The sequence below is a fragment of the Colletes latitarsis genome, chromosome 4 (assembly GCF_051014445.1).
Source record: "Colletes latitarsis isolate SP2378_abdomen chromosome 4, iyColLati1, whole genome shotgun sequence".
In the NCBI taxonomy this organism is placed as follows: Eukaryota; Metazoa; Arthropoda; class Insecta; order Hymenoptera; family Colletidae; genus Colletes; species Colletes latitarsis.
The window spans coordinates 41,708,209-41,723,076 of record NC_135137.1 but is presented as its reverse complement, the minus strand read 5'-3'; the positions used below and the strand labels follow the sequence as shown (position 1 = coordinate 41,723,076).

Below are 14,868 nucleotides of genomic sequence, written 5' to 3'. Positions count from 1 at the left end.
TAGCACCAACAATAATGTTAACGCCATAAACATTGTTCTCTTTTTTAGATCCGTCACTGGTTGCTATATCCGAGTTCGACTATAGATAGAATTAATAAACGATGCGAACATTCCGAGATAATTATTGGAACGAGTTCCCAAAAGAAGCTGGTGGTCCAGAAAAAGAATAACAGCGCGATAAGCCCCGTTGGCCAATCAACGCGCATGGTTTGCATAATTGTTTTCGCCACACGTTGTGCTACGTGGTATTGGGTAAACTCGGAGTACTTGTTAGTGTTTCGAATACAATAAACATTGAGCGTTATCGAAAGCGTACAATGATTTCTGTACCAATTCTGTATTTAGATCCTCGGTGTCGGAGATAAACAGTAATCTGCTTCTCGTGTAATGTTTGACAACTCTGTATCGGTTATCGTACGAATGTTCTAACGTTGAATGTTCAGCGCTCAGTGACATCAGGTTTGTCTAAAAGGATGCGGAAACGTTCGTGTCTACAGAGAGAAAGTACTGCTATTATTTCTCGAAGTATTCATACAGTCACGTTACCCATCGCAGATCTGGACACCCCTGACCAGGCAGGCGCTACCATACTCTCACCTTCACCGTCACCGTTAACTCGTCATTCTCGTCATTCCCCGGCCTCTCTTTACCTCGTTAGAGCACGGCGCCGACGATGACAGGATCTCCGTCCAACACGACGAGGACCAGAATACAGATAACCCTCGTAAGACACGGTAGTTACGTGCTTATAAAATCTTGTGCAGCACAACACCGTGTCGCGTATTGGGTCGGCCAAAATTGCGTTTCTTTACATGCGAACTTTTTACCAGTTAAGTTTGGTATCTCTTGTCGAAACGCTATTCGTTCAACGTTGCAAGCTTTGTTCCCAATTATGTCAAGCATTCGAATAATATCCACCGAGTACTCGAACGTTCGACCACTCGATTGGAGAAAAATTTAACAAAACGTTCCAGTTTTCTAGACAAAGCGCGACCGAACGAAAAAAAAAGACGCCGTTTAAACCGAATCTCGTTATCACCGGAAGGACCGTTAAATGGAACAACGTCGACGAGGAAATCGAGACGGCCCGGCGATTGGACTAATCGCGCGCGAGGTCAAAAGTCGCCACGAAATGACAAGCGCCGCGCGCTCGATATTCGACGCGATATTCGGTCGCGAGCGTACCCGAATTTCCTGGCTCTCGCGCCGGAAACGCTCGGTTTCCCTTCGAACGACACGATTTTCCGGAAGTGGTACGCGACCGGATTTCGGGGAATCGACTCCTCCCTGGAACGAGTTCACGCTAGAACCGCGTCCGTGTCATCGAGGACCGCACGTGCTTTTTTCGCGGAACGGAAAGTTCGCGTGACGACGATGTGCTTTCGAGGCACGACGTGACTGACTGTCGACGCGTCATCGGTGGGGCTTTCGGTCGATTCGCGATAAGTCCGAGAATCAACGACGAACGCGAACAAAGCACGAAAAATCCGGATACAGCGGAGCCTTCTTTATCAGAATACTCTATCGTTCGAACGCTCTTCTGCACAATATGATTCCGAGATCGCGATAGATCCGGAAAGATGATTCTTCGCGTAAAAGTAAATCGAAAGTATAAAAGTATCAATGTATAAAAGTATGTTCGTTGAATACGCGTGCACTTGAGGGGGTGTTTCCTCAATTTTATGATTACTCAGGTTCTTAGAAATATAGCGTGTAAAAGAAAAAGAGTATAACAGAATGTAATACATAAACACTGGGTGTGGTGACAGCGCAAGGTTCAGCAATTGCTGTTTTACGACTTAAGTAGATATAATGACTGGTTTAGTAAAATTTATATGTTACAAATATAAGAACACGGCTGCTAAACACAATGCAAAGAGAGAAAAGGAAGGAAAATTTGTACAGCTAATGGATGAAAAATGGATTATTAGTAATAATAATAGTAACGTCTTCGTTGCACCCTACAAAAACTATATGTACAGGGTGGAATATTTGTATAGGTAAAATTTTAAATGTTGTGAGACAATTTGCGATTAATTTCAGTTAATTATGTTAACGTGCGCGCATGTTGTTATGCTGGTGGTTTTAGTTACGTTATGTGTTAATAAAAACCGCGACGTCTCCATACGTTGTGTCGATATGAGGCTAAACGTTCATGACGTCATTAGACATTCTGTCGTATCATATGAGTTAACAGACGACGTCTATAGATCTTTTGACCACAAATATGTTAAGCGTGTATAAATTGTTGAGAACACACAATGTTTTGTCGTATAAGCAACGATGATATTTAGCTGTTCCCATTTGTATGTAAGTCTACCCTGTATAGTGATTGAAATGGGCGGCTGGGCGCCAAGGTACTCACACACCTGGAGTCGTCCCATGACATCGACTACTATTACTCAACTGCAACGTGTAAAGCTGGGGCACGGGTATTACCCGATATAAATCGAGAACCAGTAAACTTCTATTATCCATATGTATGAGCCATTAAACTTCCCGATTAACGTTTCTTATGCGTTGCATCTTGGCGTCCTGATGGACGGCTTGCTTATCCTGCATTACAAAGTTTACACTTTTGCACGATTTAAAAGGTTTTAAAGGATAATTAACTCATCAAAAAAATCAAAACTAATTATTTTCTTTACTGTTCAGCTATTTCTTAGCCACCGCCCTGCTGGATTCCTTCGATAATAACAAAGTATAGATGCTAAATTATGTTCACAATTTATTTTTTAATAATTATACGTGGAAATGGCATGAAAAAGTGAACAGGTCTTACAGTATTATTGAAAAATGTCAAAAAGTTTATAATCTTACGCTTTCTTTAACTGGAGCAACCAGAATAATGTTGTTATCCGCGCTCGAGTATACTGGAGCACAGCAGTTAAAAGGTTAAGGAATTTCGTGTGCCGTTGTGAAACAATTTAGTCACCGTGATTCTTTAAACGGTGATTAAACTAAATTTTACATTATGACCTCCAACTGCAAGTCGTCCACCGAGCTAAGGATCATAGCCAGAGATCATCCTTTTACTCTTTGATATGGGCATTACCCATGGTTGTGTTTATTAAAAGTCAAAAACGAATTTTTAAGAAAAAACGACAGGAAATAGGTGCCTAAATTTTTCAGCGAAATTGAAAAGTTTCAAATCGTTCTGGAAAAATTATTTTCAGTTGTGGGGATCAATTACAATCATTTTTGGTGAATAAACGTACCCCCGAAATCCTACGCAGTTTCGAGAAAAAAATTCATTACCGAAAATTTCATGTCTGGCCAGAAATGTTTCCCCGAAATTTCATGCGTATGTTTAAGAAATCATAACTTATGAATAGATCGAAGAATTTTAATGTTCCCATGTCTTTTATCAGTAACTGTGTCACTGACGTTTGCAAAATTTTCAGATATTATCGAGCCTCGAATATCGTTGCTCTTGGATGCTCGGAGACCTGTCGAGGGAACTTGTTCGCGAACGTTGTCGAAACCATCGAAGGAAGGTGCCAATCCCTGCAGTTTAACGTGCGCCTGGCGCGTTACGTCGCACTGTTTGTTCCTGGAAGCGGCGATCGTCGCGAGAGCCCGCAAGGTAGAGCGTGATTCATGGATACCCGGGAGAGTCGGTCGTTCCTGCTCGCCCCTCGTGTCATTCGTCCTCGTCGAAAGCGGTGAGTTGCCGCTCGTTGCGGCCGTTCCCGCTAATGCACCGTAATATTCTGTAATACGCCGATGACTAAGCCAATTTTGCGGCCCGTGTGCCTTCCAGCGAGCCGTGCCCACGCGTCGTAAACCGTACTAGGCCGTTTCCATCGCGTCGCGTGTCACGCGCCGCAGGATTCGCTGCCGTCCGGGAATCTCCATTGAACGAGATACAGTCATACACCGAGTTAAGACTCCTCGAAGGACATTTCCAACTCGCTAGCTCTTCGTAACGAAGCACTGCCATCTTGCATCACCCTAGGAGTGCAAGGAAACAGTTGCTTGTACAAATTAACCCCCTTGATGTCGACCATCTTGTAATTTCTCTGTTCAAAAACGTGGCTGAATCCCTGGACAAGTTGTTAGTATAATATAGATCCAAGAGAAAACGTTCGTCAAGTATATTTCCTCTATAATATGGAGAACGTTAAAAGGTTTAGTAATTTTGAATCTAAATCCCACAGCGGTGAAGCGATGGCTAGGATCAGGTGGTTGTTCCTGATTAAAATTTGCTTGTATGTTTGTAGGTATTTTGAGCTTCTAGAGCGTTCATCTCTCAAGAGGTTCTTTTAGAGAAACTCGTTGGGGTTTACGAGTGACGAGGTAACTTTCAGTGCGAAGGCTCTTCCGGTCGCTTGTGCAAAAAAGCTCTAATTCTCGATACCCACTCTCATGAGTAAAACTCCCAAGCGAATACCAGTCATAACTCTAGGGTACGTCTGTATCCTGAATCGATCGTCGTTTTCGCGTAGCGTGTCTTTCGTTCCTAGAATTGTTCGTGTCACAACCTTCGAGCAAGAATGGCGCTCCAATCCAATTAATATTATAAAAGAGAGTTGCCAGAATCGCGTTATTAAAGATACTATGTACAAAGTGTCTTCCCTGACAGTTCGTCGAAGAAGGTGTGCCAATTCTGACCCGTATTGCGTCTTTGTCATCTGTCTTTGTCATAAGACGGTTAATAAATTGATTATATTATCGAGATTGTGCCCGACAACACGGTCTCGTTCTTTTTTATTTCTTCTCAGCCATTCGATGTTTTTATCGACTGCTTTAGGCTATGAAGGTTAGTCATTTCTAATTCGAACATCCAGCGTGAAACTTTGAGGAGGTATCGATGTTTTATGTGCACACTCGATGAAATTAAACGTGCACGAACGAATCCAGCACGATCGGTACTTCCACGTAAAACGTCATCCGGATACAAACTCTGAAACGAAAAAAGTTACTCAATCTTAGTCAATCTCGAAGTGAACGTCGCTCGATCAAATGTTCCACGAGTCATGCTCCCAATAGGTATCATTACGAGTTAGGTTATTCCCAGGTACTTTTAACGACGACTACGAACGTTTCTCCGCCGGTTGGCATTCGCTTTGCCTTCGAAAAAAGCGACGGTACTTGGTTCGCGTAGATTCTCCTTTCGACACGGATACCGCACGAAGGAATTTCTCATCTCCGCGGGGAATCCCGACAAGCTCCGGAGGAACTCGGCTCGATGCCCCAGCCGGAAGGAAATGGACGCCAGCGGACCGGAGACGAAGCCAACCGGCTCTCCGTGTAACTTCGAGAACCATCGGTGACCGTCTCCCATCGACGTCGCCCTTCGCCATCGATGTTGCCTCCTCGAGTATCCCCGAGGAGCCATGGAATGTCGGTGAATCGCTAAAAATGAGGAAGCCCCGCATCGATGTTTCTCGCTCGTCCAACGAACTCGAGTAGATCGCGTGGTCGCACGTTCCCAAGGTCGAACGATCCTGAAACCGCTATCGCGCGCGCCGATAGCGGCAAAACGATCGGAGATAAACGATCTATCTGCCTTGGTATGTTATACGATAGGAAAATGAAGAGTATGTAGAATGTAAGAAAGTTAAATTGTAACTACGTATTTGATATATCGCCTAGTGTGTGGACGTTATTGCAGAAACATCGATGGATCGCATCAATGGTCGAGCTTAGAGAAGAAAAGGCGAAGGAAGAATGAGAGGGAGAAAGCTGGATCGCGTGTGCGTGTTTCGTAGATTGTTCGTAACGAAGACGTAGGGAGATATTTTTCGACGAGCATACTCGATCTCGCGTTAGGCGTGCTTGATTCCCGAGTACCGAGTGCGCATCGTTAGCGAAGGTAATCGAGCTATCGGGGCGGCCCGAACGGCGCCCATGTCTCGGCAAGGTAATTATTGGTTCTGTTCTGCATTGCGATGCATCTGCAAAGGTCGGAGGGAAGGGCATGGTGTTCCTTTCCCGATCTGGGACGCGTATCGTAATAAAGGAACAGCTGCGTTGAAGTTACTCAACCCGAAACGGGGTTACGTGGTCCGTTTCGACGCGCTGTGCCGATTCTCCGCGCGTACGTCGCCGCTCGAAAGTCTGGGATCGCTTAATTCTCTTGTACGCTGTACCACACCGCGTGCAATTGAACGTAATTCCATTTTAGAAAGCATACGATCAAAGTTTCGACGAACGGTCGGCATCGAAATACGGCTCGACTTCAACCCAGATTCCGAAACGTTCCATCAACAACTGTCGTTAGCAAGGTTATTTATTTATTTTATCACAAAAAGGCTAGAACGTAAGAAGGAACGCAACTCTGTCGAAATTTAAATCAAATAAATGGTTTTCTCGTGTAGAGAAGGCTATCCCTGTCCTATATTCTCTGTTACGATCGAATAAGTCTTCGCTAGATGCGTCGAAGATGAGGTCGCGAAGTAGGGAGAGGAAGAAGGAATTCCTTGGTGCAGCGACGCGTCTTTGGTAGCTCACGAAAGGTACCACGGGAAGCTCTAGTAACCACGGGTATGCGGCGGTTTCCGCGGGTAATCGAAAACGCGCGTCGACTTTCCAGAAGACCCATCCGAGCAGTGACCAAACACGCCGCTGCTCGCGGTTTCGTTCCCACGTGATTAGCGCAGGTAACGGGCTATAACATGCGTGGTCCTTGACGCGTCCACTGACCAAGTACGAATTAACTCATTATTAACCCTCGGACTACCGATGCTCGTGTAACGACGCGATGTACGAATGCCGCGCCATTACGATCAACCACAAAAGTTTCTTATCCGTACACACCGTCACAAAATAATGCACCCCTGAAATAATTAAAAACAGTTCAGTGGCGTCAAAGTCCGATTTGGCAGAATTCAAACACATATCTAGCTTTCTTGATTCCATCGTTTACCGTTTAATGTAAACTTTTATCGAATACCAGTGTAAACTTTTGTCGTTAACAAAAATATTTGCTTAAAATGGCGTTTTCCACGTTTTCAATTGCCCCCACGCCACGGCTATTGCCACGTCTCGCGCTGCCCCGCAAACGATCGTTCGAATCGAAAAGTTAGGCGCGCAAAAGAGGTTTCTGCTGAAAACGAACGGAAACGAACGGACAGCCAGACGGGACACGTCGAAAGTCGGATAGCACGAGCAAAACGAAACGATCGCGGATTAGAGAACAAAGAAAGGAGTCTGTGCAGTCAGCTCGGAAGCTCGATCGACTTATTGGATACCTCTCTGCTCTCTAAAACCGTGAAACAACGGATTCCAGCGTTCGTTAAAAATCATCCTGTCGATTGGACCACACGACTGAGTGCCCAGATTCGAACACATTTGATTTCCAAATAACGAAAAAAATTTTTAGGAAAACTCTCGATCTTTGAATCTCGTTAGTGGAAATTGAACCTCTATGTCGTGTTTAATACTCGTATACTAGCCGCTATGCCGAATGTATGGCAATCAGAATGTTCCAATGCAACACACAGTTGACACTCGCGTTGCTTTTATAATTTTCGATTGCTTTGGTCCTCGACCGAAAAGTGTGTAGTAGTTATAGTTTCGAGTTTTACTTCATGCATTTTATTCTATTTAATATATGCAGAATAGAACATGTTATCGTTTATAAGCATAAAATATATAGTTTAGTACCTTGTTTAGTATTTTTTTGCAAAAGCTGCAACGATTACGTATCCTCCGTTACTTTAAAGTACACGCAACTAAATTTTTAATTATCTTTTGCTAATAAATGTTAATATTCGTTGAATTCATAAATATAATAATATCTATATTAAATAAATTGATCATTTTTGGCGGGCGAATACGGAAAAAATCATGCGTTAAGTGATTAGCACATTCGAAACCGAATATTATTTGAAGCAGAAATAGACAAAATTTCATTCTGTATTATTGATTAACTCTGATGTCTCTTATAGGAATTAATTGTTGAAACTTTCTAGTTACAGGAAGCTGCGTGAAAAATGCCTCGCTATGACACAAGTTGGATGCAGCCGCCATCATTTTTGCGGTTCTGTTCTGACCCACAGGCTGCGTCATTGGCTAATCGAGTGGAAGGTAGAGTGACTCATAGATTAAAACATCGGTCTCGAATATGTTAAAATATCGCGGATGAACGAACGCGAAATCGGTCTCTCGGTCAGCGTAGAGGCAACTGGAAAACGGTTCGCGTGTGGCCAGGCTATCGATCGACAGGTGAGTCAAATTCTCGAACGAGGCATCGTCCTTCCCCGTTACTCATCTTGGCGCGTTTGGATTTTCATCGAGTCACGCTCGCCTGTCCGTCACTCCGATTCGATTCGATTGCGTCCCGCCAAATAGACGAATAAACGAACATATTGGCGCGTTTCGGACTGTCGACGAATCCCCTAGGCGATTGAGTGCCATGTCTAGCGATAAATACGTTCTGTCCTCCGTCTCGTTTCCGCTTCTACCGATGTCGCCGCTGCCGTTGATCGGTGATCGATTGGTTCCCGTTGACTAGCGATCGAGAATTGGCTTTCACCATTCCAACACGCCGGGTATATACTTGTCGATCAGCTTCTGGTAATACGGCCAGAGTTTCTCGATGTCTGGGACGTCGTCGTTCTTGGTGTACAGGTCATATTTACTGAAACATAAAAATGTTGACTAAAACTTCGACGTTACAAATAGTCTATAATACCAAGAATAGCGATGGGATGAATTGTAAGTAATTTCGAATCCTGACAAGTAAGACTCGATACAAGTTTCGTACAAAAGGTTGAATTTCCTAACTTGGAAACGAGTCTTTTACTTGTGTTCCATCGAGTTTTCATCTGTTTTCTCCACGAGTTTCCGTACGAGACGTTTCAAACGTTAAGTCCGACGATTCGAAGTATTTTATCTTCTATCGAGGTTGTATACCTGACAAGACGCGGTGGAAGTGATTGCTTTTCTAAGTTATGTGTTTTCGCGTGGGCGTGTCAAATCTATCGATACGTAAACAGGAAAAAGAACAGGTTCTGTCGTCTTTCCCTTGCATTGTCTGGGATTCCAGGATATCGGTTGTAGAGTAACGGTAAAAATGCTCCATCGATTGGGCTCAGTGTGTATAATACATACAATGCATTATACATGTCGCATTCAACTGTCCAAGAATCCCAGGTTCCAAATGTTGCAGGGTAATAAACCAAAAATCCGAGACTCGAGGGTCTTTGAGGCCATCACCTGGCGTAACTGTGCTGTAATAAAGTTTGGAACCTTCGAGTCCTGACGACCAAGGGTTGAAAGCAGTTGTAATATCGGTTTCGATTTCTATTCAGTATACTAAACCGTATATTTGACCATTCGTACTCACTTGAATTCGTTGATCCACTTGAGCATCTCCATGTCTTCGGTGGTGCAGAAGTGCATATAGTCGCCACCCGCGTGCCAGGGATAGAACGAGTGATAACGAATCATGGCCAGAGCCTCTTTCGGTAGTTTGGACTTGTTATGAACCAGTACGCGATAGAGATACTCGTCGTGTCCCCAGGACATCATCAGGTTGTTTATGCCACACTTAGGCTTGTACATGCCGTATTTCGTGCTGAAACGGAACGATCGTGGGTCGATTTTCAAGGAAAACCAAAGATCGTTTTCCTGATACGCTTCGTTATCGTACACTTAGGCCTGGCGCACAAGCAACAGGCGTTACTTTGCAGCCGAGTCCTGAGCGGCAAGCGTCCATTTTGATGATTGCATTGCCCGATCAGTTTCAATCTAAGCATGGAGATGTTAAAACATTGGAAGCAAAAGAAAACGTTATTTGTTGTCATGCACGGTACATCCTGGCACAAAACGATGAAACACTTGCTCCCAAATTACAGCCATTTTTATATTCCAATAATGTTGTGAATTAAAACAATAGAATCAAAAGTAACCGAATAGTTGAGGATTAATTTTCGAGTTATAAATTGTCCATTGAAAGAGTACAGACTTCAACCCCCAAAAATATAATATGTTTTCTTCATTTTTTCAGAAACTTCTCGAACACCCCCAGTATTACTGTATTGCCAAAAGATGGGATTGTTTTGACTTGGCTGCAAAGTGACGCGTGTAGCTCGTGTGCAATGATCCTTACTTGTATCGCGAGTCGTTACCGTCAGGGTTATCCTCGAAGCTGGTCTCTTTGTAAACTATCGAGTCTGCCCAAGCGCAACCGACCGGAAACGTGTCACCCACCACGGCCCATTGCGGCTCCCCGTAGAATGCCATTACCTGGAAACAACAAGAAACGATGACAAGAGGCTCGTCAGCTCCGTCCTCTTGGAACAAGACAACGAATAGCGCTTTACTTTGCCCAAGTCGTGAATCAAACCAGTCAAGTGGAACCAATCCTGATCGGGATGCTCCTTTCTGATAGATTCCGCTGTTTGGAACGCGTGCACGATGTTCGGCATCGTGGTGTCCGGATCGCTCTCGTCCACCAAATTGTTCAGCTTGATCAGTGCATCCTTCACAGTCATCTTAAATTTGTTGAACTGCAGCCATTTGTCCATGCGAGCTTAAACAATTGGTTTTGTCCCCAAAAAACTAACTCTTGTCGTAGCTTTGCTGGCTTGGGGTCTAACGTTTAAGCGTTCACAACTATTTTAAGGGAACCAGGCCTTCGAACAAGTTGTCAATAAATCTGTGATTTGGACGTTGTTACTCACATTTCACAAACGCGACGGTTTGATTAGTGTGCATCTTCTGATACGTTTGTCGAACGCGTTCCTTCAGTGGGTCCAGTGGATCTGTGGAGTAGTCCCTGAATTGTGACTCCAATTTCCCAGAATAGACGACCTCTGGACGATACTTGTCCGAAGGGTCCAGGATGGATTGCCTTTGCGGCTGCGACTGTCGTCAAACGAATCGTGTACCATTATTACAGTGTATTTTTTTCGAAGGGCTGAGACTTTTTTTAATGTAAAAGACTATAAATCGCCTGAGTGATCCATTGATTGATCAAAAATTACCGCGTTTCAAACTATTGCGCATCGGTGAAACTGGGAGAAGCGTGAGTACTCGGCTGAACATTATCTCAGCGCGAGTGATGCAACGGATCGGGTAACGAATGCGGAAAGAAATTGAAAAGTCATTTATCATTTTGCAATCTGAGGCTTCGGTTTCGAGACGCAAGCATTTTTCACGCGTGCGAACGCCATAGACACGTGTGTTTTGATACAAGTGTACACACAAACCGCCTCGCGACCAATTGACAGGAATATAAATAGCGTACTGAGATTGATACCAGTTAACTTTAATTGCTCATATGTATATCGAAATCAAAGCATCGGATTGCAAGTGGTAAACGATTTTCCGAGATCACTTTGCATGAGCAATTCATTTGTTTGTAAGTAATTTTGACCCCCTTAATATACTTAGTGTTAATATATTTGAAAAACAGTAAATACTTTTTATTCGTGATAGAGAAATTGCTAAAAATGATTTCCCGCTGTAATAATCATACCGCCGTTTCAGAGACTATCGACGATATCAAAAATTTCCTAGTGTATTATTAATCTTATCGCATGCAGAAAGGAAAGGTCTCTCGATAGAATAAATCATCCTAATAAGGCCATCTTCACTATATTCGTAGAAATTACACTTCTTCTAACGCGACAAACATAAAGCACATCCACTTTCTTAATTTAACGTGTCCGATCTGCTTTCACTGTTCCTCAGTCGTTTTTGTTCCCAGTGTACACGAAAACATTTTGATAATTTCATCTAGAAAAATTTCGTGTACTTCCGCTTCGTCATTTTGTCACGTTCGAGTCTCGAGCCGGTGACACTTGGAAAGTATTCGCTGTACTCTGACATTTTCTTCGTTCCACGATCGTCTCAATCCTTCGTCTGCCACCGAACACTATTGACGTTCGTTCGTTCGATCGCGATCTATCGAAAAATCGTCGATCCTGCTTTCGAGTCGCAGCGATCGTCTTACCGAAACAATAGTTCCGTTTCAATGTAACCGTTGCTTCGGACGTCGCCGATTGTTCCACTTTCGATTGTCTTGCTGCTGATACAATATTGCGAGACACTTGGATGCGCGATCTCCATTTCGTCGACAAAAATAATAATCGCACTTCTGAGCTGCAAGTTCCCGAGATCGAAAATAAATTGGGAAAAAGGAAAATGGAACGATCTTGTTGGAGCGATGGGCAAACATTACTCGCGAATAAAAATTTTAGATTTAATCGTAAACTAAAAGAAAGAAATGAACTCCGACGAGCGGCATCGATGCTCTGCGGCGCGTCCCTTGGAGATACTTACGATCGTCTTGGCCGACATCCGTATCTATATGGCTATATTGTATTGCGGCTGGTATTGGGTATGCAACACTGACTGACTAAGTTCCATGCGATCGAGTTAACTTATAAATATGAGTAAATTCACCCTTGACCTTTGCTTGATCGAAGTGTGGTCACGTGTGTAATATTCGATACATGCTATCTCGTCCCAACACAATCGCACCAGTTTCTAAACAGACAAACGTACGTGATAAAAAAAAAATATCGTAGAATTTAACGACTCGCGAAGTAAAGGAACGCCACTGCGGCGAACAGTAATCAGTCTGTTTCTGACTGCTTAGTTTCCGTCAACAGTCGCACAGTGGGTCCATTTACCCTGAAAACTCAATAAAAAGGAATATTTTTTACTCGAGTATATTTTATCTCTAACCGTTTTATTTTATAGTAGTATCACATACATTTGAGACCTTGATGGAACATAATACTAAGAAAGTTGCTCTTTTTAATAAACGATTCTAAATTCGCAGCCATTAGCTCAGTGTTACCCACGAAGAATAACTTTTCATCGTGGGTAACATCGATTACCAGGTCTCACCACGAGAAGGTTACTGCGACCGGAGACCCAAAAGGAGATATATCGAATTTAAGTTCTTTCGATCTCCTAGTTTAGTTCTTCCAAGCAATTATTTTATCAAAGAAAACGATGGAAAATTGGGAGACACGCGACGCGTCGCGATGCTGCACCGTGCAGCTGATTTTAGGATCGAATCGACTGGCCTTGATAACTGGATTTTTATAGGAAAACGGATCGCGCGTCCCAAAATTTGATCCCCATTTCTCCAACACACTCCGCCAGGAGTCAAAAGGACCCGACTTAGAATTTCTGACAAAGAAAGAGCATCTGCGAGTTTCCGCGGGACACGGAAACTTCACAAGTAATAGTGGTTAGCAATAGATAGGTATGGTCAGTTGATATCAATAGCGACCAGGAGGGTCAGTTAAAGATTGTTCGAGGATGATTCATAGATGTGGTCGTTGGTCGTCAGTCCAGTTTTTCGAAGTTATTCTTGTACCATCCATCAACGAGAAAAATGATGATGAGCGGAAATGAAACCACGTTTTGCCATTATCAAGTTGTAACGGTATTACGAATACCATTAATTGCCATTCATTAGGAGTAATGCGCGAAACGGCAAAGAACGTAATCACGCGAAAAGTACACGCAAAGATATCATTCGTGCGCGCATATTACCGCTAAATGGCACTCTTTATTCGTCGAAAAAATGCCATGGATTCTTCCGGGAACAATATAAAGAAATTATCGCGGTAACGACGAAGGAGATAAAAATTCCATTCGGTCGTGAATCGATAATACTTCAAAATCGCCGATAGCAACAGAACCATTGCGTTATCGTTCGAACCAGGTATCGAAGTAAATAGTTTGAATAATTTGTGCTTATCTCAATTAACGCGTTGGCTGCCAGATCAAAACTTCAAAATTTTCTAGGAGACGTTGTCGTCACGATAATCCTAATTAACCAACACATTACAAAAAAAATTAATAGTGAAAGTTGTTTTCAAGCCCCTTTTCTGTGAACTACTAGAATAATACTTTAATTAATCACACAAAAGCCGATATAATCTGATATAAACTGATGGTTCGAAGACCTTACGTGACATAAGCTACGCAATTATCGCCGAAAAGTCTATATTTAAAACCAAATTACATAATAATGTTACAGTTTACTATAATGAATTATATGTCTTAAATCAAATTGTCGAAATAATATCAGACAGGTACCACCAAAAATATACTATTTTTTGTAGTTCCAAAAGTGCAATCCAAATCACTGAAAATGTGTTAATGAATGCAAATATTTTGAAATACCAAGAATTAATTAATACTATTAATTAATTGTTACCAAATCTCAGTGCTGTCATTTAAAAATAAAATGACATTCTAACTGTTAAAGAGCGAATATCATTTGGATATCATTCCATGTCGATATATATTAAAAATGAATCGTTGGTTGAAACGGCGAAAGAAATAGCTAATCTTGCAACATCTTGCAATCAACTTTTAATACCAAACAACCTGACCTCTCTTATAAAACTAAAAACACAAGATGATTAGAGCAAAGAATGGAAATCTACAGCCTCTTTACTCATCACAGAGAATGGTTATACGAAAACAAACGGAAAACGAAGTCAAGTGAAAAGAATTCTTCACTGACCAGCTCGCATTCGATGTGTCCGTGAACAATTAGTCTATACTCACACGTTGAATCAATCGATGCTGCGTACGCGCGCGCGTGGAATACTTTAATTTGATAACCTTTAAAGCTAGATGTCCACTTGTTGCGTATTCTCGTAGATGATTTTTTCCCCCATACCATCATCACTGTGTATCCGTATCAAAACAAATACAGCCTGTCGATCCGCGAAAACTAAGATCTCAATTCTTCTTTATGATCCAATTAACAAAAATCAAATAAAAAAAGTATTAAAATTTGACAGTGATGTTTATCAAAAATCCTCTAAAGGTCAGAAACAAGGAATTGCCGCCATTTTGGAAAATAGGTAAAGGAAGTGTAATACATTTGGAATACCGAAGTATCTAAAAAATTACTAAAGTTATTTAATTTATAACACC

The 14,868-nt window shown here is 42.4% G+C and overlaps 1 protein-coding gene and 1 long non-coding RNA gene across 2 annotated transcripts in view; one reads left to right on the top strand and one right to left on the bottom strand.

Moving 5' to 3' along the window:
- Window positions 1-7,699, top strand: part of LOC143341326 (uncharacterized) — a 28,384-nt gene extending 20,685 nt beyond the window's left edge. Inside the window, exon 7 of the long non-coding RNA XR_013079582.1 lies at window positions 3,405-7,699. This is a non-coding gene — a long non-coding RNA (uncharacterized LOC143341326). The remainder of the gene's footprint in view (window positions 1-3,404) is intronic.
- Miox (Myo-inositol oxygenase) lies at window positions 7,520-12,369 on the bottom strand. The gene is made up of 6 exons (XM_076764198.1): window positions 12,238-12,369; window positions 10,635-10,818; window positions 10,275-10,483; window positions 10,061-10,197; window positions 9,296-9,526; window positions 7,520-8,587 (listed from the first exon to the last, which is right to left on the bottom strand). The coding sequence occupies exons 1-6, from the start codon at window positions 12,253-12,255 to the stop codon at window positions 8,479-8,481; spliced, it is 888 nt and encodes a 295-aa protein (XP_076620313.1). The 5' UTR covers window positions 12,256-12,369; the 3' UTR covers window positions 7,520-8,478.
- Between the last annotated feature and the right edge of the window lie 2,499 nt (window positions 12,370-14,868).

What these genes read in the sequence shown, in the direction of transcription:
- Miox (XM_076764198.1), bottom strand. An exon ending in GGTAACGACTCGCGATACAA is followed by an intron (nt 9,527 to 10,060) that starts GTAAGGATCATT and finishes GTTCCGTTTCAG; the next exon opens with CACGAAATACGGCATGTACA. An exon ending in AAGTGGATCAACGAATTCAA is followed by an intron (nt 8,588 to 9,295) that starts GTGAGTACGAAT and finishes TTTATGTTTCAG; the next exon opens with TAAATATGACCTGTACACCA.